The sequence below is a fragment of the Molossus molossus genome, unplaced genomic scaffold, assembly GCF_014108415.1.
Source record: "Molossus molossus isolate mMolMol1 unplaced genomic scaffold, mMolMol1.p scaffold_m16_p_12, whole genome shotgun sequence".
NCBI lineage: Eukaryota > Metazoa > Chordata > Mammalia > Chiroptera > Molossidae > Molossus > Molossus molossus.
Genome location: NW_023425347.1, coordinates 462642 through 483705, shown reverse-complemented (window position 1 = coordinate 483705; position 21064 = coordinate 462642). Strand labels below are relative to the sequence as shown.

General features: G+C 46.5%; 2 protein-coding genes across 5 annotated transcripts in view; both read right to left on the bottom strand.

Moving 5' to 3' along the window:
- LIMS1 (LIM zinc finger domain containing 1) overlaps positions 1–16262 on the bottom strand; it is a 97560-nt gene extending 81298 nt beyond the window's left edge. The window contains exons 1-2 of one of the 4 annotated variants that reach the window (XM_036257032.1): positions 15969–16161; positions 4288–4354 (exon numbers count right to left, since the gene is read on the bottom strand). The gene's annotated coding sequence lies outside the window, so the exon portion shown is untranslated. Of the gene's footprint in view, positions 1–4287; positions 4355–15968 lie in introns of all 4 variants that reach the window. The other 3 variants (XM_036257034.1, XM_036257033.1, XM_036257031.1) reach the window with 3 other exon arrangements.
- LOC118626155 (60S ribosomal protein L9-like) lies at positions 12739–13326 on the bottom strand. Its single transcript, XM_036255509.1, has one exon. The coding sequence runs from the start codon at positions 13324–13326 to the stop codon at positions 12739–12741; it is 588 nt and encodes a 195-aa protein (XP_036111402.1).
- Positions 16263–21064: the final 4802 nt, after the last annotated feature.

The window sequence follows — 21064 nt, the reverse complement described above, 5'->3', positions numbered from 1 at the left end:
AGACCGCTCAGAACCCACGCAGAAGCGCAGGGAGGAGACAGCGCGAGCTACTGTGGTGGCAACGGACAGACTCAGAACTGGTGCGAGGCATCCAGGAAGCAGCCAGAGCAGCCAGGGGCGGACGGGCAGACAGTCGTGGAGGGACGGACGGGCAGACAGTCGTGGAGGGGCGGACGGGCAGACAGTCGTGGAGGGGGCGGACGGGCAGACAGTCGTGGAGGGGCGGACGGGCAGACAGTCGTGGAGGGGGCGGACGGGCAGACAGTCGTGGAGGGGGCGGACGGGCAGACAGTCGTGGAGGGGGCGGACGGGCAGACAGTCGTGGAGGGGGCGGACGGGCAGACAGTCGTGGAGGGGCGGACGGGCAGACAGTCGTGGAGGGGACGGACGGGCAGACAGTCGTGGAGGGGCGGACGGGCAGACAGTCGTGGAGGGGGCGGACGGGCAGACAGTCGTGGAGGGGGCGGACGGGCAGACAGTCGTGGAGGGGCGGACGGGCAGACAGTCGTGGAGGGGCGGACGGGCAGACAGTCGTGGAGGGGCGGACGGGCAGACAGTCGTGGAGGGGCGGACGGGCAGACAGTCGTGGAGGGGCGGACGGGCAGACAGTCGTGGAGGGGGCGGACGGGCAGACAGTCGTGGAGGGGGCGGACGGGCAGACAGTCGTGGAGGGGCGGACGGGCAGACAGTCGTGGAGGGGGCGGAACGGGCAGACAGTCGTGGAGGGGGCGGACGGGCAGACAGTCGTGGAGGGGCGGACGGGCAGACAGTCGTGGAGGGGCGGACGGGCAGACAGTCGTGGAGGGGCGGACGGGCAGGCAGTCGTGGAGGGGCGGACGGGCAGACAGTCGTGGAGGGGGCGGACGGGCAGACAGTCGTGGAGGGGCGGACGGGCAGACAGTCGTGGAGGGGCGGACGGGCAGACAGTCGTGGAGGGGACGGACGGGCAGACAGTCGTGGAGGGGACGAGAGGCAGAGCACTGACGAGGCCTTCGTTGGCAGCAACAGGCCGGCCCAGGGACACGGCTTGACCGGCACTTTGTTGTTTTCCTCTCGTCCACAGAAAGGCTTACTCTGAATCAAAAAATAGTTTTAGAAGAGTATTTACATAGAAAAAGCTGTGACACAGAAATATTCACGGCACACAGTTGTGAAGACAGAGGCTCTTGACTGTTTATCTAATCTAGTCAATGCCAACAACAGCTGAGGTCCGAGTGTCTACCAAACGCGTTCTGTACACGACCTCATGTTCTCTTCATCTCGTCTTCCCAGGTGTGATCCTTCTTCCCATTTTGCAGGGGAGGTGACTGAGTCTTAAGGCCATTAAATGTCTTGCCCAAGCAACATAACCGATAAGGTACAGATCCAAACCCAGGCCTTTTACTCAAACGTTCCTGTTTCAGACACTGTCTCTGGGCCCAAAACACTCTGGACAACAAATCATCAGAAGGTCCGTCCTGAGCTCAAGTTGCCTCTGAACAGAAACGAGGCCCAAGAACCTTCTAGGACATACAGGCACAGAAGCCGAGGACATCCCCAAAGAGACACACGGGCTGGAAAGGGACTAAGCCCACTCGCCCTCCCGCACACGAGCCAGGAGCCGAGTTCTGTGGCAGAGAGCACCGAGGATGAGTGTGAGGTCTGGGAGGAGCCCGAGCCCCGCACAGCCCGGCTGGCACACACCTTCCCCCAGCCAGCTTCCCTGCGGCGACCTTCAGCGTCACCAGTCCCCGAGCACTTCGGGGCGCCAGGTGCAGATGGCCAGGCTGCCGCTTCCTTCCTGCCCACACGGGCTTCCTCGCGTGCCCACGAGTTCTGGAGAAGTAGAGGGGCAAGCATTCCAACGGAACGGCTGTTCTCCACCCTAGCGATGGCCGCAACCAAGTGAGCTGTCCACGGGCAACAGGGAGGCCCTGGAGGCTGGGACGGCGCGGAGGCTGAGGGGCGACGGGGAGAAGGAGGCGTAGGGGCGTTGGGAGTGTGAAGAGCCCCGCCTCTGACCAACCTAATTCCAAGTCCTTCAAGAACACTTCATACCACAAATTTTAGGGTTTAAACCTACCAAGAGACATCTGCTTATCGTGCCTTCTGCAAAGCAAAGCTGGTAAAGAAGGCGATTCTAAATGCAACCCAAACCCATCACTGTGTGAGACTAACAGGGAGCAAAGGTACGCAGTTTCATCCTGCAATCTTGAGCTTAGGAAACTCCTGCCAAGGGATAAAACTAACCCCTGAAGCCACTGTTCCGCTGACCCAAACATACTAGATAAATGTGTTTGCTGAATAAAAATTCTCAAAATAGAGGTGAGTACCTGAGAACACAATGAGACCACTGTCACAGAACCAAAGCAAAGGAATGCTTTCTACAGAAATGGAAGAAAGAGCCCATGTTATTCCCCGGGGGACCAGCTCCTTCCCTGGGGCTCACTGATTCAGGAACAACGCCTCTGCCAAGAGCTGGGTTACCAACGTGCCAGCCACTCTTCTGAGCATTTTACATGCATTTATCAAATTAATTTTTTTCAATGATCCAATGAAGTAAGTAATATTATCATTGCCATTTTAACAAGGAAACTGATATAGTAGACAAGTAATTTGTCCAGGATCATACAGTTATTACATGACTGAGAAATTAAAAGCTAGCCCTATGCTCAGCTTTAACTGTACTTTTAACTATTACACTAGACCACCTCCTAACCAGAAAATTGTCATTTTCCTCAGCAGTAGAGAAGAGCTTATTATCAGAATTATTTCAAAATTCAACCAAGGCTAAACACAATGTAGTCTCCAGGATCCGGTGCCAGAACAGAAGAAAGACATTGTGAAGGTGCGGTGTTCACAAGAGGGGAACGTGGGTGAGGGGCGTATGCAGACTGGCTGAACCACCTAACTTTGCAACTTCTCTATAAATCTAAAATTATTACAAAATAAAATTTATTTAAGAATTCAAACCATAATTATGCACGACAGCAGAGTTGGTGTCTCCAACAAGCAAGGACGGGAACACCAGGGAAGGCTCTTCCTCCGAGTCGGAGGTTGAAGAGACACCATCAAGTGCATTACTAAAGTGTGAGCTGGTTTAGATGCCAGTTCAAACAAATCAGCTACGAAATAACGTTCCTGAGACAAACGTGGAAATTTGATTATGACCCGAGTATTACTGAATACGTTGAACACTCATTTTGTTAGATGTGATAAGGATATGTGGTTATATAAGAAAATGTCCACATTTTTGGAGATGAATTCTAAAGTATTTGGGGATGAAATGACCTAATGTCTGGGATTTACTTTTAAATACTTAAGTGAATTAAGAGAGAATAAAGGTCACAAGCAGCCAAAGGAATCTTGAGAAAGAAGAACAAAGCTGATGTATCATGCTCCCCGATTTCACACTGCATGATAAAGCTACAGTGATCGAACTGCGTGGTGCTGGCTAAGACAGACGTCGGTGGCAGGACTGGCAGTCCAGAATAAGCCCACCCACAGACGGTCAGTTCACTGATGACAAAGGAGCCAAGAGGATACAATGGGGGAAAGAGGGACATCTCTTCAGCCAGCGGTGCTGGGAAAACCGGACAGCCGCGTGCAAAGGAACGAACCTGCACTTACACCATAAAAGAGAACTCAAAATGGATTAAAAATATTAACGTAAGCCCTGGCCTGTTTGGCTCAGCGGTTAGAGTGTCGGCCTGCGGTCCAGAGAGACCCAGGTTCGGTTCCTGCTAAGGGCATGTACCTCGGTTGCAGTTTGTCCCTGGCCCTGGTTGGGTCGTGCTGGTGGCAGCCACTCGATGTGTACCTTTCACGTTGATGTTTCTCTCTCTCTCTCTCTCTCTCTCTCCCCCCCTCCCGCTCTATCTGAACAAAAAAAAAAAGAAAAAAAAAATATTAACGTAAGACCTGAAACTATAAAACTGGAAGACAACAGGTAGTAAGGTCCTTGATATGGGTCTTGGCAATGATCCTTTGAATTTGATACTAAAAGCAAAGGCGTTAAAAGCAAAAATAGACAAGTGGGACTACAACAAACTATAAAGCTTCTGCACAGCAAAGGAAACCATCAACACAATGAAAGGGCACCTGCTGAACGGAGGGAATCATCTGCAAATCACGCATCTGCTGAGGGGTTACTATCCAAAACACATACACAACTCACAATTCAACAGTAAAAAACAACAACAAAAACAATCTGATTTAAAAAGTGGGCAGAGAATCTAAATAGACACTTTCCCAAAGGAGATACACATATGGCCAACAGGTACACAAAAGATGCTCAGCATCACTCACTACTCATCCGGGAAATGCACATCAGAGCCACAGTGGGGTGTTACTTCACACTACTGGAACGGTTCTCCTATGAAAGGCAAGAAATAACAAGCGTTCCTGAGCATGTGGAGAAAAGTACACCCTTGTGCACTGTTGGCAGAAATAATTAGTATAGCCACTTTGGAAAACAGTATGGAGAGTCTTCAAAAAATCAGAAACAGAACTACCCAATGATCCAGCAATTACACTTCCAGGCACTAATCCAAAGAAAACAAACACACAAACCAAAAAAAAAATATGTACCCACCTGTTCACTATAGCATTATTTACAACAGCAAAGACATGAAAACAGCCTGTGTCCGGTTGATGAAAGAATGGATAAAGAAATGTGGTACATGTACATCCAATGGAATATTACTCAGCCATAAAAAAGGAAATCTTGCCATTTGTGACAACATGAATGGCCTGAGGGGTATTATGCTAAGTGAAATAATTTGGACAGAAAAAGACAAATGCCATATGGTCTCACTTATACGTGGAATCTAAAAACAAAACAACACATAAAAATTAAACTCATAGATAGAAAGGCCAGATTGGAGGTTGACAAAAGTGGCAGAGGTGGGGCTGGGAACATGGGTGAAGGTGGTCAAATGTATACATTTCCATTTACCAAATAAATGTAGCAGGGACGTAATGCACAGCACGGTAACTACAGTTAACAATTCTGTACTGCATATCTGAACGTTGCGGAGAGTTGATCTTAAAACATGTTGATCGCTCACGATGTAACTTGTAAAGAAGTTTCTCGGTTTGTTGATATGATGGGACAAAGGAAAAAATCACATTAAAGGGATTACTGGTCAATGGACCCTTTGGCTGAAGCTACAATATTTCCTAAAACTATGAGAACAATGAGGTTCGAGCAAATTCTTACACTTTTCCATCTTAGTGATAATTCACAAAATACATCTAATGAAGACAGACCGTATAAAATTAGGCCTATTTGGATTACTTTCTTCCAAAATTTCAGTCTTTGTCTGTACCTAAGCAGAGTTATCCCTAGATGACAGCGCAGCGAAACCAGATATATTTGCAAAATATGTCATGCACCATTACACGTATGTGATTGCTACACAGTATATCATATAAAAAATTACTTATATAATATGTATAAAATATAATATGTAGCAGATATATATAAAGTTTCACTTAAATTCATTATGTATAAGTGAAGTATACTGAAGTTTATTTAGATTGTTTCACTTTCATACTCAATTACGAAAAAATAGTCGGTGACATGAGATAACTTCTGCGTAAAATTGCTGGTCAACAATGAGTTAAAAGCTTTCATCATAAGAAAAAAAAATTTGTAACTAGATATGGGGATAGACGTTAACTAGACTTATTGTGGTGATTATCTCCCAATATACACAAATACTGAATCAGTATGTTGACCAGCTGAAACTAATATAATGTTACATGTCAATTACATCTTAATTAAAAAACAGAAAAAAAGATATCTAAAGCAAATATGGTAATATGGTAATTAAGTCAGGCTAATGAGTATATGGGGATTCATTTCTTCCATTTTTATATCAGAAAATTTTCATAATAAAATATTTTTAAGTTAAGCAATTTTAATCAATGGGGACGAAAACAGCATGACGTCCTTGGAATCAGAACACACTGCATGGATGCCCCTGTAAGAACAGCAGGACACACAACAGGACCACGGAAGGCTGGACAAGACCCTCGGTGCTTTTTGAAAATGAGGACTCAAAGGATGTCACATCTGAGGGATGTTAACTAACCTGTCCAAGATCACATAAAATAAATGAAAGGATATGTTAGATTCTGAAAGAAGGACACGGGAGAGAGGCGAGAATATTCTAGGTGAAGGAATGAGAACAAAGCCGTGGAGAGGGGAAGCTGACCCAGAGAACCACGGGCGGCCCCTCTGTGAAAACCAGAGCGAGGAGAAGGCAGGGCAGTTTAGGGCCATCATTTAAAGACCTGCCAAGTCCAGGCTAAGGAATCTGTATGACACATGGTAAAAAGACAACACAGTTTGGATTCAGGCTGGAGAAGGAAGATAGTCCAGGCAGCAGGGTGTGCCATGGAGGCGGGGAGAGGACTCCAGAGTGGAGGTAGAGCCTTTATGTTTTATCAGAGAAAAAGAATGCTGAGGATAAAAACAAAACAACTTTTAAAAGAATATACACCTAACCAGGAAATTCTTTTGCATGTACCTGGCCATAACATGCCCCAAACAGGGCACTGCACACTCTCGGGACTCCCCAGTCACCTGCCCACCCTTCCTGTCCTGTCCTCTTCAATGAGATACTATGTAGCTTCAAAAGAAAACAATCTACCAAAGCTACAGAATCCACATGAATAAAGCTCAAGTTGAGTGAAAAGCACAGTTTACAAAATAACACAAAATAGCGTACACTATACAAACTCTGAAACAGTGAAAACACTTCCATTATGTTGAGAATACATGACGGTGTAATAAAAATATAAAGTCATGCTCAGGTGTGATACACACCAAATTCAGAAAAGTGGTTTCCTCATGGAGAAAATTCAGGAGGAGAGAAAATAATTAAAACAGAAAAGTGTACCGAGAAATTTCAACTATATTTGCTATGTTTTAATTCTTAAGGTAGATATTTGGAGGCTCCTTTTATTAAATTCTACGCCTTCATTTTTTTAAAAAAAGGATGAAGATACAAAGCAGACATTCTCTTGCAGCAGCTCTCAACCTTCCTGACACCGCGACCCTTTAACACAGTTCCTCATGTTGTGGTGACCCCCAACCATAAAATTATCTTCGTTGCTACTTCATAACTGGAATTTTGCTACTATTATGTCTTAGGCGACCCCTGTGAAAGGGTCGTTCGACCCCCAAAGGGGTCACGACCCACAGGTTTCCAGCGCTGTGACTTAGCGCAAGTTGCAAGTCCACGGGCTTCAAAGCGCTGCTTCTGCCACCGTGTGGCCCCTGGAGATATTACATGCACATCATCTTCAGAAAATGGAAGCTAATTCTCAGGTTCAACATCACACGAACAAAACCACCACCGTGAAAGTCGGAGTAGCCACCACTTCATACAATATTAAAAACATATCTTACCACTTCTAAATAGTGTTTAATAAAACGGAAGACACAAAACATTAGGTACATAAGAATGAAATCGGAGGTCTACCTTACACCACTCACAGAAGTCAACTAACTAGCAATGGATTAACAAGGTACATGGAAGACCAGAAACTGTCAAACTCCTAGAAGAAAACATAAGTGGAAATCTTGGCATCAGTTTTGGCAACGATTTTTTTATTTTTATTTAACACCAAAAGCACAAGCAACAATCAAGTGGAACATCAGACTAAAGAGCTTCTGCAGAACAAAGAATCAATCAACAAAATGAAAATTCGGCCACCTACAGAATGGGCGAAAATATTTCCAAACCACACATTTAACAAGGAGTTGTTAACATACAAAATATACAAGGGACTCAAATAACTCAACAGCAAAAAAAAAAAAAAAAAAAAATGTCTGATTTAAAAATAGGCAGATGATCTAAATAGACATTTTTCCAAAGAAAAATGCCAATTGCTAAAAAGTAACTAAAAAAGTGCTCATCATCACTAATCTGGAAAATACAAACCAAAACCACAATGAGGTACCACCACCTCACACCTGTTAGATTGGCTATTATCAAAAAGACCAGAGACGCCCTGGCCAGTTTGGCTCAGCGGTTGGAGCGTTGGCCTGCGGTCCAGAGAGAACCGGGTTCGGTTCCCGCTAAGGGCACGTACCTCAGTTGCAGTTTGTCCCCGGCCCCGGTTGGGTCGTGTGGGTGGCAGCCACTCGATGTGTCCCTTTCACATCGATGTTTCTCTCTCTCTCCCTCCCACTATCTGAACAAAAAAATGAAAAAAATGTCCTTGGGTGAGGATTGAAAAAAAAAAAAGACCAGACAGGGCTGGCAAGGACGTGGAGAGGAGGGCCCTTGCGCACTGCTGGGGCCATGCAGACTGGCGCAGCACCATGGAAAAAGTACCGAGGTCTTTCAAAGAATTAAAAAGAAAACTACGGCATGATCCAGCAATCCCCTCTTCTGGATGTATACTTGCAGACAATGAAATCACTGTCAAAGAAGTATGTGTGTCCCCTTAGTTGCAGGATTATTTACAACAGCCAAGACAGGGAAACACCCTAAGTGTCCACTGACAGATCAAGTGGATAAAGAAAATGTGCCAACTGCCCTGGCCGGCGTGTCTCAGTGGTTAGGGCGTCGGCCAGAGCACCAAAGGGTCTCAGGGCCGAGTCCTGGTCAAGGGCACGTACCTGGGCTGCAGGTTTGATCCCTGGCCCCGTTGGGGCGCATGTGGGAGGCAACCAGTCAATGTGTCTCTCTCATGTTGATATTTCTCTCTCTCACTCACTGCCCCCCTTCACTCTCTCTAAAAATCAATGAAAAAAATATCCTCAGGTGAGGACTAACAAACAAACAAAAGAAAAGAAAGAAAATGTGATACACACACACACAGGAGTACTATTCGGCTACAAAAAGGGAAACCTGTCACTCAGCCGGTGTGGCTCAGTGTTTGAACGCCGACCATGTACCCAGAGGTTGCCAGTTGGGTTCCCAGTTAGGGCACATGCCCAGGTTGTGAGCCCCATCCCCAGTGGGGGGCAAGCAGGAGGCAGCCAGTCGATGTTCTCTCCCATCGATGTTTCCATCTCTCCCTCCCTCTCCCTTCCTCTCTCTAAAATCAATAAAGAAAAAAATAAATTAAAAAGAAAAATAAATTAAAAAGAAAAAAGGATAAGGGAAAATTCCAAAAATGCTGTTAACTAATTTCAGTTGCTGGAACAGAAGTCTGAAACTGTTATTCATCTTGTTCCGTGCAGAATTGAGGTCTGTGGAAATTCCCATATAAGGGAATCTGTTCACGGCTATTTCCTGCAGCTAACACAGCCGCTCCCATCTGTGAGGGGATCGGGCTCTGGGAGAAAAGGCTCCTGACATGGCATCACACACATTAGAGAGTGGTTTCCACTCTTAATGGTTAGTAGATTTGCGAGAGATGTCATCCTGCCCAAATATGGTTTGCATCTGGCCGTCACCACCCCACAGTTCTCCTGCGGTCAGTGCTGGAGGTGGTGATAAAGGTCAGCATGACGTCACTGCTCGCCATAAACAGCCTCGGTCGGTCATGTCCTTTCGGCACATGGCAATGTCTTCACTTTCCTTTAAAAAGAGTCCTGCCTTCTGCGCAGGTACCTTCCGCAGAGCTTCCTGTCTTAGGAGAGGCTCGCCCACAATTCCTCCAGCTGCTTCCAAGCACAGCCTCACCTTGTTTAGGGTGAGTCTCACCACCTGTTTCCTGGATCTGTGCAGTCCAAGCTGTAGCCACCAGCCGTTTGGAGCAACCTGAAATGTGGCTGATCCGACCTGAGATGTGCTCTGAGTACAAATGTACACAGGATTCCTGCGATTTGGTTCACAAAACATGTAAAACACCTCGAATTTTTCATATTCTGTGATATGTATTCAGTTTGGACATGATACTAGTTCGGCATATTAAACTAACTTCACCTGTTTCTTCTTGCATACGGCTGCTCCCGCTATGTTTACTAACAGCATCATTCTGGATCGTGTAAAAACCTGGTTTCCTGAACAGACACGGAGCCCGAAAGCATGTTGAAGAGGAAGCCATGGAAAACCAGACAGACTGTCCAAACCCAGGGGGAAAGGGTCCTGGCCCCATCTCTCATTAACGAGCATGGACTTCTGCACCTGCACCACGCCCCCAGGTGTAACTTCTGCACCTGCACCACGCCCCCAGGTGTAACTTCTGCACCTGCACCATGCCCTCAGGTATACCGTGGGCACCGGGAAACTCCCTCAGCAGCCAAGGGCTTAACACAGCAGGAAAGCACTTCACCATTTAGCAACCAACAGTGCATTTTCAGTAAATGTCACTCCCCTTTCTCTGAAGGTCTTAGCCTGCAGACACAGGATTCAGGAGCTGAGTAGTCATCGTGGGGTTAGTCATGGACAGTCTGGATTCCAGTTCTCTTTTCTCGTTCTCTCCACTACAGGTCCTTCCACAGAACTAATCCACTGTATGCAGGGTGTGTGTGGGTGTCTGGGCAAAAGCTGCTCTCTTCCCACGGCTGCGGGGTCGATTCCTGCTCGCCCGCCATGCCCCACCCCCACTCTGCTTGCCCATGGATTAGCAAATCACTAAAATTAGCTTCAGAACTCTGGCTGCCACTCATTTTCTCCTGAGGAGTGTCACCCACAGCTCACGGCTGCCGCTTACATTTCAGTGCGGCTTCGTTATAATTTCAGCTACTTCACGTGTGCACATTCTCCTATGCCACATGGATAAACCCTTCATCTCCCCCGTTCTCGTCAAATACATCATGAACGGAGGCCTTTATAATGGTCTTAGAAATAAGCCAAATAAAACGGAATGACAACGTTCAATTTCTGACCAGGCCAACCAGGAACACGGGAATGAAGAGGAACTTGTCTGAGAAGTCATATCTGACTTGTAGTCTGCGGGTTATTTCTGCTGGACTGTCTGTGGAAAGCTCACGTTCATGGTTTCCTGCCAGCTATCGCTAGCAGTACGGGCGCTGACAGCCTGCACACTCAATTCCCTCCTTTGATGATAACATTTTCTTATTTTCCACACAACTTTTCCCAAATACTTGCCATTATTTATTACAACTGCTAACCCTCTGAAAGCCTGGTTTAGGTAAGTGTGCTGTGTATGAATGTGATCCAGCCCGGGACCTCAGGCCACCCCCGGGACCCTCCCCACAAGGAGGACAGCAGCGGGGGTCCAGGCAGGGTTAGGATGAGAGGGAGTGATGGGCCCTGGCCGCTTTGGCTCAGTGGTAGAGCATCGGCTTGCGGTCCAAAGAGGGAGTGATGGACCAGAGGGCACAGAGGAAGAACTGGGGAAGGAAAGAAAACGTCGGAGAAGGAGAGAAGAGTTAAGAATGAAACCAGCGCCCTGGCTGGTTTGGCTCAGCGGTTAGAGCATCAGCCTGCGGTACAGAGAGACCCGGGTTCGGTTCCCGCTAAGGGCATGTACCTTGGTTGCAGTTTGTCCCCGGCCCTGGTTGGTCGTGCGGGTGGCAGCCACTCGATGTGTCTCTTCACATAGATTTTTCTCTCTCTGTCTCTTCCTCTCTCTCCCTCCCGCTCTGTCTGAACAAAAAATGCAAAAATGTCCTCAGGTGAGGATAAAAAAAAAAAAAAAAAGAATGAAACCAGCAAAGGAGAGAGGCCTCTGCAGCAGTCAGCGGTGGACGCTGTGGAGAGATGCATGTCTGTTTGGAAGTGGAGAAAAACAAGATGATCAGGTGCTAACCAGACCTGGTTTCTTCCAGCTCTGAGTGATAGTTGTTCTGGATCTTACATGAGACCTGCATGAGTGGTGCAGAGGGAAACCAAACACAAAGGTGGGGGACACCGTTTGGTAGTCCCTCCAAAAATTAAAAACCACCATATAACTCTGATTCCACTCCTGGGTACACACTGCAAAGCACCGAAAGCAGGGACTCAGACAGCCACTCTTCCATCCACCTGCCCAGCGCACTGCTCCAAACAGGCGGAAGGTGCAAGTACCCGAGTGCCCTTCAACAGGATACAAAGTGTGGTCTGTGCAACAGAGTAACACTCGGTACAACATGAATAAACCTCAAGAACGTTATGCTAAGTGAGAAAGCCTATGTCGTAGGGTTCTACTTGTATAAGCTATATAGGAGGGGCAGAGTCATCTAGCGGGTGTGGCTCAGTGGTCGAGCATCGACCCATGCACCAAGAGGTTGCCGGTTCAATTCCCAATCAGGAGGACATGCCCAGGTTGTGGGCCCGATCCCCAGTGAGAGGCATGCAGGAGGCGGCCAATCGATGTTCTCTCTCATCAATGTTTCTCTCTCTCCCCCTCTCCCTTTCTCTCTAAAATCAGGAAAAAATTTTTTTTTTAAAGAAGGGACAGAGTCATAGAGACAGAAAGTAGATTGGGAGCTATCAGGGGTTAGAAGGAGGGAATGGGGAGTTCATGACTAATGGGTATGGAGTATCTGTCTGGGTGATGAAAAGTTGTGGAAATATACAGTGGTATGTTTGCACAACATTATGAATGTAATTAGTGCCTCTGAATTTTACATTTAAAATGGTAAAAATGGCAAATTTTATGTTGTATTTAGCACAATAAGAAAACAGAGAGGGAACGAAACATTTGCTGACCACCTAAATCCCACCAAATATCAAGCTAGGATCCTTTACATAGTTATCTCAGCGAATCCTCACTACTGACAGGCCAAGTATTATTATTATTATTATTTTCAATACAAGGCTTTTATTGCATCTCCCCCATATCGCAAATAAGTGTGGAAATCATTCAGCATCTTGGTGTTTCTATAGCTGGACAACTTAGATCTTATTCATCAGCCTGCTGAATTGTTCCCTTTTCAAAAACATGGATACCATCCAAACATTTTCTGATATCCTTGTTTTTAACTGTCGTGGCTTGCTGAATCAAAGCAGCTGAATTTGATACAAGTTCAATGTCATTTCCTTCAGGAATCAACTCATCTTTCTGGGCTTGAGATACTGAACAAGCAACACCTGACCTCATCTGACTCTGCGGATGTATTTTCGCCCAAGAAATTTCTGACTTGACAAGAGAACCATCTCCTGAACAACGAGGCTCATCTTGTACCGGAGCCCAGTGGGACGCCCTTGGGCACGTTCCGCACAGGGCTGCAGACAGTGCGAACGGCGGCCAGTTCCTTTCCAGTTCCCACCACCTGTCAACCCGGAGCCTCTTCTCTTTCTGTCCAAGGAGATGGAGTTCTACACTGACGTGGCTGAAGACCCTCCGCAGGTGCCTCTGGGGCCCTTCACAATAACTGTGGCCCTTCAGAGGGATGGCGACATTTTCTGGCATGTCGACAGTCTGATTGCTGAGAATGGTCTTCATCCTCGCAGCAGATGCAGCAAAGAGCAGGCCAGGTATTACCGACATTTAGAGATAAGAAATCCATGACTCGGGTGCTAAATAACTTGTTCAGAATCAAGCAAGTGGCAAGTCTGAACCCAGGTAGCACTAAAACGGATAGTCTTTCAACTACACCCAAGCATTTAGAAGACAGAGTCAATGAATAAACAAACACATGAGAAAGGCAGATTCTCCTAACGGGGTTGAAACAATAAAGTCAGTGACGAGAAAGATCATGAATATCTGCTCCCAAAGAGCTAAGTGTCCCCATACTTCCCAGGCTACACATAAACATGTCTGCAGCGGCAAACTTCCCTTCAGCGTGGTTTTTAAGCCCTATGAATATATTACTAAGGGGAATCTGCCACTTCTCCCCCATACTCAGAATATTTGGTACAAGGTATTTTTAAATTTTCATGTTCTCTGTATATCCTGTCCCAAACTCGTCTGCAGTGTTAGAGCATCATCCATCCTCCCACCCCCAACAATACATCATGCATCTGTAGCAGTGTCTGGTGTACAAAGAATTTTCCTATACATCACCTCATTTAACCCGATCACTCACTCTGTCGGATGCACGTCAACCTCTCCAGTCTTTGGACTGATAAACTACGTCCCAGAAGCGACACACTGACTCGAGCTGCAGTCTGAGCCAGTGTGCAGGCACATATATATATTTATATATACCCTACACACATTTTCCTTCTGAAAATACGTGCATTAATCAATATAATGGTAATAACTTTTGGGCAGGACCTAATTCAAAATCACTGTAAGGCCTCTGCATTAAAAAACAAAAACAAAGCAATTTCAAAACATTTATTGATGTATAGTTGACATACAATTAGAGCTCCTAAATTTAAAGGCTTTGTTTTCTTGGGAACTCTCGGAGCTACTGACATCAAGAAATTGTCTATGAGACTTAAGACCATCCCACCTCGCTGGCAAGGCCGAGGTTCAAGCCCCAAACACGCCACTTTGTTGAGACCTCAACTGCAGAACCTTCTCCCTTCTGGTCCCACCATCTAGAACCGGTTCTCAGTCACCTTCGTATCCTCAGAGCCTAGCACAGTGTAGCAAACAGTCAACTTGTCAACCGAATGAATGGACTGTCCACAAAAGCTTGTATATGTCCTGCAGCCTCCGCCCTGGTCCTCCCAGTGCGTCCTCCACAGGGCTCCACTGTGAGCACTTCACTGCAAAACTCTGCGCGGCATTCATGACCAGTCCCCCTACAGACTCCGTTACATCACCCTTCGAACACATCTTACACCCTACACACGAGGTGCCTTCTGAACTTCTCCCACTCAGCACTCACTTATTGAGCACTTGGTGTCTAGGCTCTGGGGACCAGGGACAGTGAAGACAAAGGCCCGCTCAGAGCTCCTGGCAGCCAAGAGAGACCTGGAGCACACCCTACAGCCAGAGGACTCTGGGTCTCCGTCCAGGTGAGATGACAGGCACTGAAGTGGAAATGACCTAAGACCTCTACCCGAGCGGTCACCAGCACTACCTACAACCCTCTTCCCTGTGACTTTTAAAATACGTTTGTTTTTTTTTAATTGATTGTTTAGAGAGAGAGACAGAAACATCTATGTGAGAAAGAAATATTGATTGGCCGCCTCCTGCACAACTCTACTGGGGATCGAACCCACAAGCTGGGCATGTGCCCTGACCAGGAATCGAACCGGGACCTCACAGTCCACGGGACCTTGCTCAACCACCGAGCCGGCCCGGCTTTCCCATCACTTTTATATTGAAATATAGTCATTCTTCAAAATCCAACTCAAAAATCACTAACTAAATGGTACCACCCCCCAACCTGGACAGCATTCACCTTTTCACTGATTTGAAAGACCAAATTAAAGTGATCCCCCTCGCAGTGGCCAGTTTGCTCAGTGGTTAGAGCATCAACCTGTGAACCAAAGGGTCGCAGGTTTGATCCCCGGCCCCAGTCAGGGTTGTGCAGGGGGCAACCAGTCCACGTGTCTCTCTTACATTGATGTTTCTCTCTTTCTTCCTCCCCCCTTTCCACTTTATCTAAAAAGTCAATGGGGAAATCTCCTTGGGTGAAGTTAACAAACAAATAAAAGTTCACTAACTGTTGAACAGTACGTGATTGTCTGTACAAGCAGAATTTGGGTTAAGAATATTTAATGTAATAAAATGCCAAAAAACATCACTAAGGTCTTTTACAGTAAACATCCTACAGGAGCATAAACTTCATGGTACTGAACATTGTCAAGGTCAAAGTTTTCTTGCAAACTTAAGAGTAAAGCCTCCCTTCCTTACCCAACTTTTGCTTTAAAACCAATGTAAGATGAAACTGCTTTACACATTTTCAATAATTAAATGTACACCCACAGGAAGTAAGACCCACAACCATTACCTCTGTCGCAGGGGGAGGAAAGTTTTACTGAGCATGGCCAGAAACTCTGCAGCTTGTCCAAGACCCTTCTGTTCTCGGACATACGGCTTCAGAGAAGCATCTTTAGACAACTTCCAGTAACTGAGAAAGACAGTTCACGAGGAAAACAAGTCTGGAAGTACAACACCCTGCATCCGCCTGGTCCAGGCCACCACAGCCACTTCTGTCCACCCTCCGTCTTAACAACTCTGCACACACAGCCCCATCTCTGCAAAAGCAAGTCGACGCTCCAAGTACTCACCTGATGCTCCTGGCTCCCCTTCTCGTAACTCACGAAAAAAGAAGGGCCTTGCTGGGGCTTCAGCTCTTGTGCTCACTCATTTATTAGGGCTGAGGGCACCAGCTTCACATCACAGAGAATTATCTTTAAAAGCTTCTGCTTCCTATATGTATAGCACTTCCTCATCTCAACTTTGCATCTGCTCCCTTGAACTATATTTAAGCCAATGAAACCAGGCTGAGGGCTTTTCTCCTGCATCTGTCAAATCATGTGACATGGGGTGTTACATGATAACCCCAGGTCTGAAGCAATAAGACAACACCCTTAAATGTCATAACTTACATCCTGTTGAGTTCTTTTATAATTTACTAAGAAATTCATCCACAGACTTAATGAAAGCATTTGTAACATGCAGAAAAATATGAAGAACAACGAATAACAGAATTTTCCTAAAATCTCTCAAACAAGCATATCTGGTCTCAGCATGCCCTGTACCTCTCCTCCACGGTGGTCAGTGGTCACAGCCAGTTGTGGCAGCTGACTTGGCTTGGAGGGGCATCCCTTCCACTGTTGTGCCAACAGCAATCAGGCTCAACTACAACCGGGGGGTGTACATAGCCCATATGCGGGGCGTACCTCAAGTGCCCAGCTTGGGTGATTGGGGAGGCTGTGCCACTGGACCCTACAGAACACCTGCTATACAAGGCCACTCCACCAAGTCCAGGAGACAATGCAGATCTACACAATACATAGAAACAAACATAGGGAAACAGAAAAGATGCAGAGACAGAGAAATAGATCCCAAATGAAAGAACAGAAGAAATCTCCAGAAAACTAAATGAAATGAAGGCAAGCAAACTACCAGATATAGAGTTCAAAACAATGGTTATAAGGATGCTCAAGGAACTTAGAATTTTAACAGCATGAAACAGGACATAGAAACTATAAAAAAGAACCACTCAGAAATAAATGATATACTAACTGAAATGAAGAATAATGTACAGTAGTAGGTGAAGCTAAGAATCAAATCAAAGACTGGAATATAAGGAAGCAAAAGACACCCAATCAGAACAGCAAAAAGAAAAAAAGAATCCAAAAATATAAACACAGTATAAGGAGCCTCTGGGACAACTTCAAAGGTACCAACATTCGCATCATGAGGATGCAGGAAGGAGGAGAGAGAGAGCAAGAAATTGAAAACCTACTTTAAAAAATAATGACAGGCCAGTTTGGCTTGGTGATTGGAGCATCAGGCCGCAGACCAGAGAGTCTCGGGTTCAGTTCCCACTAAGGGCACGTACCTTGGTTGCAGTTTGGCCCTGGCCCCAGTTGGGGTCGTGAAGGTGGCGACCAGTCGATGTGTCTCTCTCACGTCAATGTTTCTCTCTCTCTCTCTTCCCCCCTTTCTCCCTCTTGCTCTATCTGAAGATGAATGCAAAAATGTCTTCAGGTGAGGATAAAAAAGATTAATAATAATGACAGAAAACTTCCTTAACTTGGTGAAGGAAATAGACATACAAGTCCAGGAAGCACAGAGAATCCCAAACAAGATAAACCCTAAGAGGCTATTACCAAGACACATCATAACTAAAATGCCAAAGGTTAAAGACAAAAAGAGAATCTTAAAAGCAGCAAGAAAAAAGCAGTTAGTTACCTACAAGGGAGCTCCCATAAGATTGTCAGCTGATTTCTCAACAGAAACTTGGCAGGTCAGAAGGGAGTAGCAAGAAATAGTCAAAGTGATGAAAAGCAAGGACCTATAACCAGGATTGTTCTATTCTGCAAAGCTATCATTTAGAATTGAAGGACATATGAACAGCTTCCCAGACAGGAAAAAACTAAAGGAGTTCATCACCACCAAATCAGTGTTACATGACAGGTTAAACGATCTTCTTGCCCGGCCAGTGTGGCTCACTGGTTGAGCGTCAACCCATGCACCAGGAGGTCACCAGTTCGATTCCCGGTCAGAGAACATGCCCAGGTTGTGGGCCAAATCTTCACAACGGGGGACATGCAGGAAGTGGCCAATAGATGTTCTCTCTCATCGATGTTTCTATCTCTCCCTACTTCTCCCTTCCTCTCTCTGTAAATCAATAAAGAAAAAAAAATTTTTAAAGGGTCTTCTTTAAGAAGAAAAAAGACAATATATGAACAAAATGACAATAAATACATACCTGTCAAAAACTGAATAAAAAAATCAAAATAAAGGAACAAGCAGAACAGAAACAGACTCATAATACAGAGAACATTTTGACAGTTGCCAGATGGGAGGTGGTTTGGGGAAATGGGAGAAACAGGTGAAGGGACTAAGATGTACAAATTGGTTTTTACAGAACAGTCACACAGATGTAAAGTACAGGGTAAGGAATATAGTCAATCACATTCTAATAGCTGTGTATGGTATCAGATGGGTGGTGGATTCATTCAGTAAGTCATATAATGTCTCATCACTGGGCTGCACACCTGTAACTAATATAATAGTGTATGTCAACTGTACTTGAAAAGTTTTAAAAATGATTTAAAATAAATAAAGAAAAATAAACAATGATTAAATAACAGACAGAGGTGAACTTTCATAAACAGAGCAAGTTGGAATGAACAGCACTTATTTTAAGTCTCCTCTGAGTGCTTAACCACTTCAGTGTCAAGCAGTCAGTCTTTGTTTATCTTCCTGGTGGCACAGCCCAGTTTAGACACAGGCGGCCACCCTCTCTCTGGCTGAGCAGCGGAGTAGTTCCTCCCATCCCAGATATCCTTGACAAACCCCTGCAGAGAAGGAGCAAGGCCAATGCTGCTGAGGCCTTACACCTGACTGAACCATCTCCCAGACTCCTCGGTGCCAAGTTTACATGGAAGAATAATAAAGGGATCTTGGGTTTAGACAGAGGAACTAGGAAGAGTTCATTAGCCTTCCTCTTCCATGAAATAAGAGGCTTCCTTGCCCTGCCTCATCAAAAATACTACAAAAAGTTCCTTAAGCAATCTCTTTATTATAGGGCAGTCATTTTTTAGAATGATAACAGCATTTCTAGGCTATAAGAGCCTGAGGTTAATCTTTACAAACAAGAAAACAACGCAGTACCTTTGCTTGTTATGCCAACCACAGGGACGGCTACCAGCAGCATCTAGAGATGGTGACAGCGGAACGGCCCTGGGAGGCCAACTTTCTTCAGGGAGGGGCTAGTGCCGGAGGGGCGGACAGCTCCCCTCAGACAAGCTGAAAGCAGACTGAGCTCGGAAGCCCAGGGCTCTGTTCGCACTCTGGAACCCAACCTTCAGAACCAGGTTAGATTTCTCACACCCAGTGCTGCACACTTCCACCAGGACGTCTTCTGGCTTTGACTGATTTCCTTTCTTTGGGAGGTGAAACAGCATCCGAAGGAAGTGGAAGGTGCAGAGGCTGTTTGTCTGCTGTGAGAAGCAGCTGTTCCGCCCATTCCCGCCAGGGACCGTCCCTTGCCACAGATACAAACTCTGGAGGGCAGCCATGGCTCTCCTGGGAGAAGGAAAATAGGACGGAAGTCTTCTAGGCTAAAATTCTCTCTAAGAAAGTAACTCATGTTACTGCAATTAAAACCTAATAGAGGGAAACATCTGACATGCTCTTGTTGTCCCAATTCTTTCTTGACCACCTGCACTGTGAACGAGATACACAGGGACTATGACAGACAAAGAGCACACATGCGTAGGCAGGGTGACCAGGAGTCTATGCTGAGTTCCTACAGCTATCTGGCTCCCTCCTCCTCTCTCGACAACATGTTCGGAGTGCAGCCTCGCTTCTCATTGACTCTTCATGCACTGCAATCTGGAAACATCTCTTATTAAGGTCACAATTATCTCTTTAAAAAGACATATCCAGAAGACATTTTTCTATCGTTATCGCATATTTGGCGTTTATAAACAATGCTCTCTTGGAGCTTTTCAATTCAAGCCCCTGGATTTCCTGGCCATCATAACTGTCTCTCCCCATTGCCCACCACTGCCTCCTGCAGGACCCTCTTCCTCCGCCTGCCTTTCAGGTATGGCAGCCCCGATTCTGACCGGCTCCCAGCTACCTCATTGCACACGGGCTCCCTGATGACTTCACCACGACCGCTCGGGGTTCCACCACTTCCTTCCCACCAGCAACGCAGGCCAGCCCAGAGATGTGCACAGGCAACTCACACCTGAGACCATTAAATAAACTTCTTATCCCGTCTCTACATCTGGTTCTTCCTTGGTTTAAAAATTTTTTTTTCTTTATTGATTTGAGAGAGGGAGAGAGGTAGAAACATGGATGAGAGAGAACATCAACTGGGTGCCCCCTGCATGCCCCCACTGGGGATCAGGCCCACAACCGGGGCATGTGCCCTGACTGGGAATCGAACCGGCGACCTCCTGATGCATGGGTCAATGCTCAACCATTGAGCCACACTGGTCAGGCTGGTTCTTCCTCTTTTTTTTTTTTATCCTCACCCAAGGATATTTTTTATTTATCATCAGATAGAGACGCAGGAAGGGGTGGGGGGTGGGGAGAGAAACATCGACGTGAGAGAGATACATCGACTGGTTGCCTCCCCCACAACCCTGACCAGGGCCGGAGATGAACCACAACCAAGGTATGTGCTCTTGACCTGAATCAAACCCAGGACTCACGGGTCCACGGGCCGATGCCCTCTCTCAGGTGGACTTGGTCCACCCAGCCACCCAGGCTAGGTATCTCCTGGTCATCCTGCCTTCTTAGCTTCAAAGCATCCACGTGCGCTAACGTTCACTCCTGGGGAGTTTTCAAATGTGTCCCTCTGCCGCACTGCACTCTCATTTTTGGCTCTGCCACCGTTCCAGCCCTCATGACCACTCACTTGGCCACTGCTGCAGCCTCCTAACTAGTCCCTGCCCCCAGCCTGATGCCCTCTGACCAAACCCAAGGGATCCGGGCAGCAAGCTACCTCCCTAAGGAACCGGCTTAAACTCTCCACGGCCCTCCACTGCACAGGCACAAAGTTAAGCCCCTTCGGGAAGCACGCAAACCCTACAGCACCTGGCCCACCTGCCTCCCCAAGTCCTCCTCTCTGGATGCTCCTGCCACTCACCCTCTGCAAGCCCACAGTGACACACACACCTCACGGTCCCTCGTC

Excerpts from the sequence above, each read along its gene's own strand:
- LOC118626155 (XM_036255509.1), bottom strand. The coding sequence starts at position 13,326 with ATGTCGGTAATACCTGGCCTGCTCTTTGCTGCATCTGCTGCGAGGATG.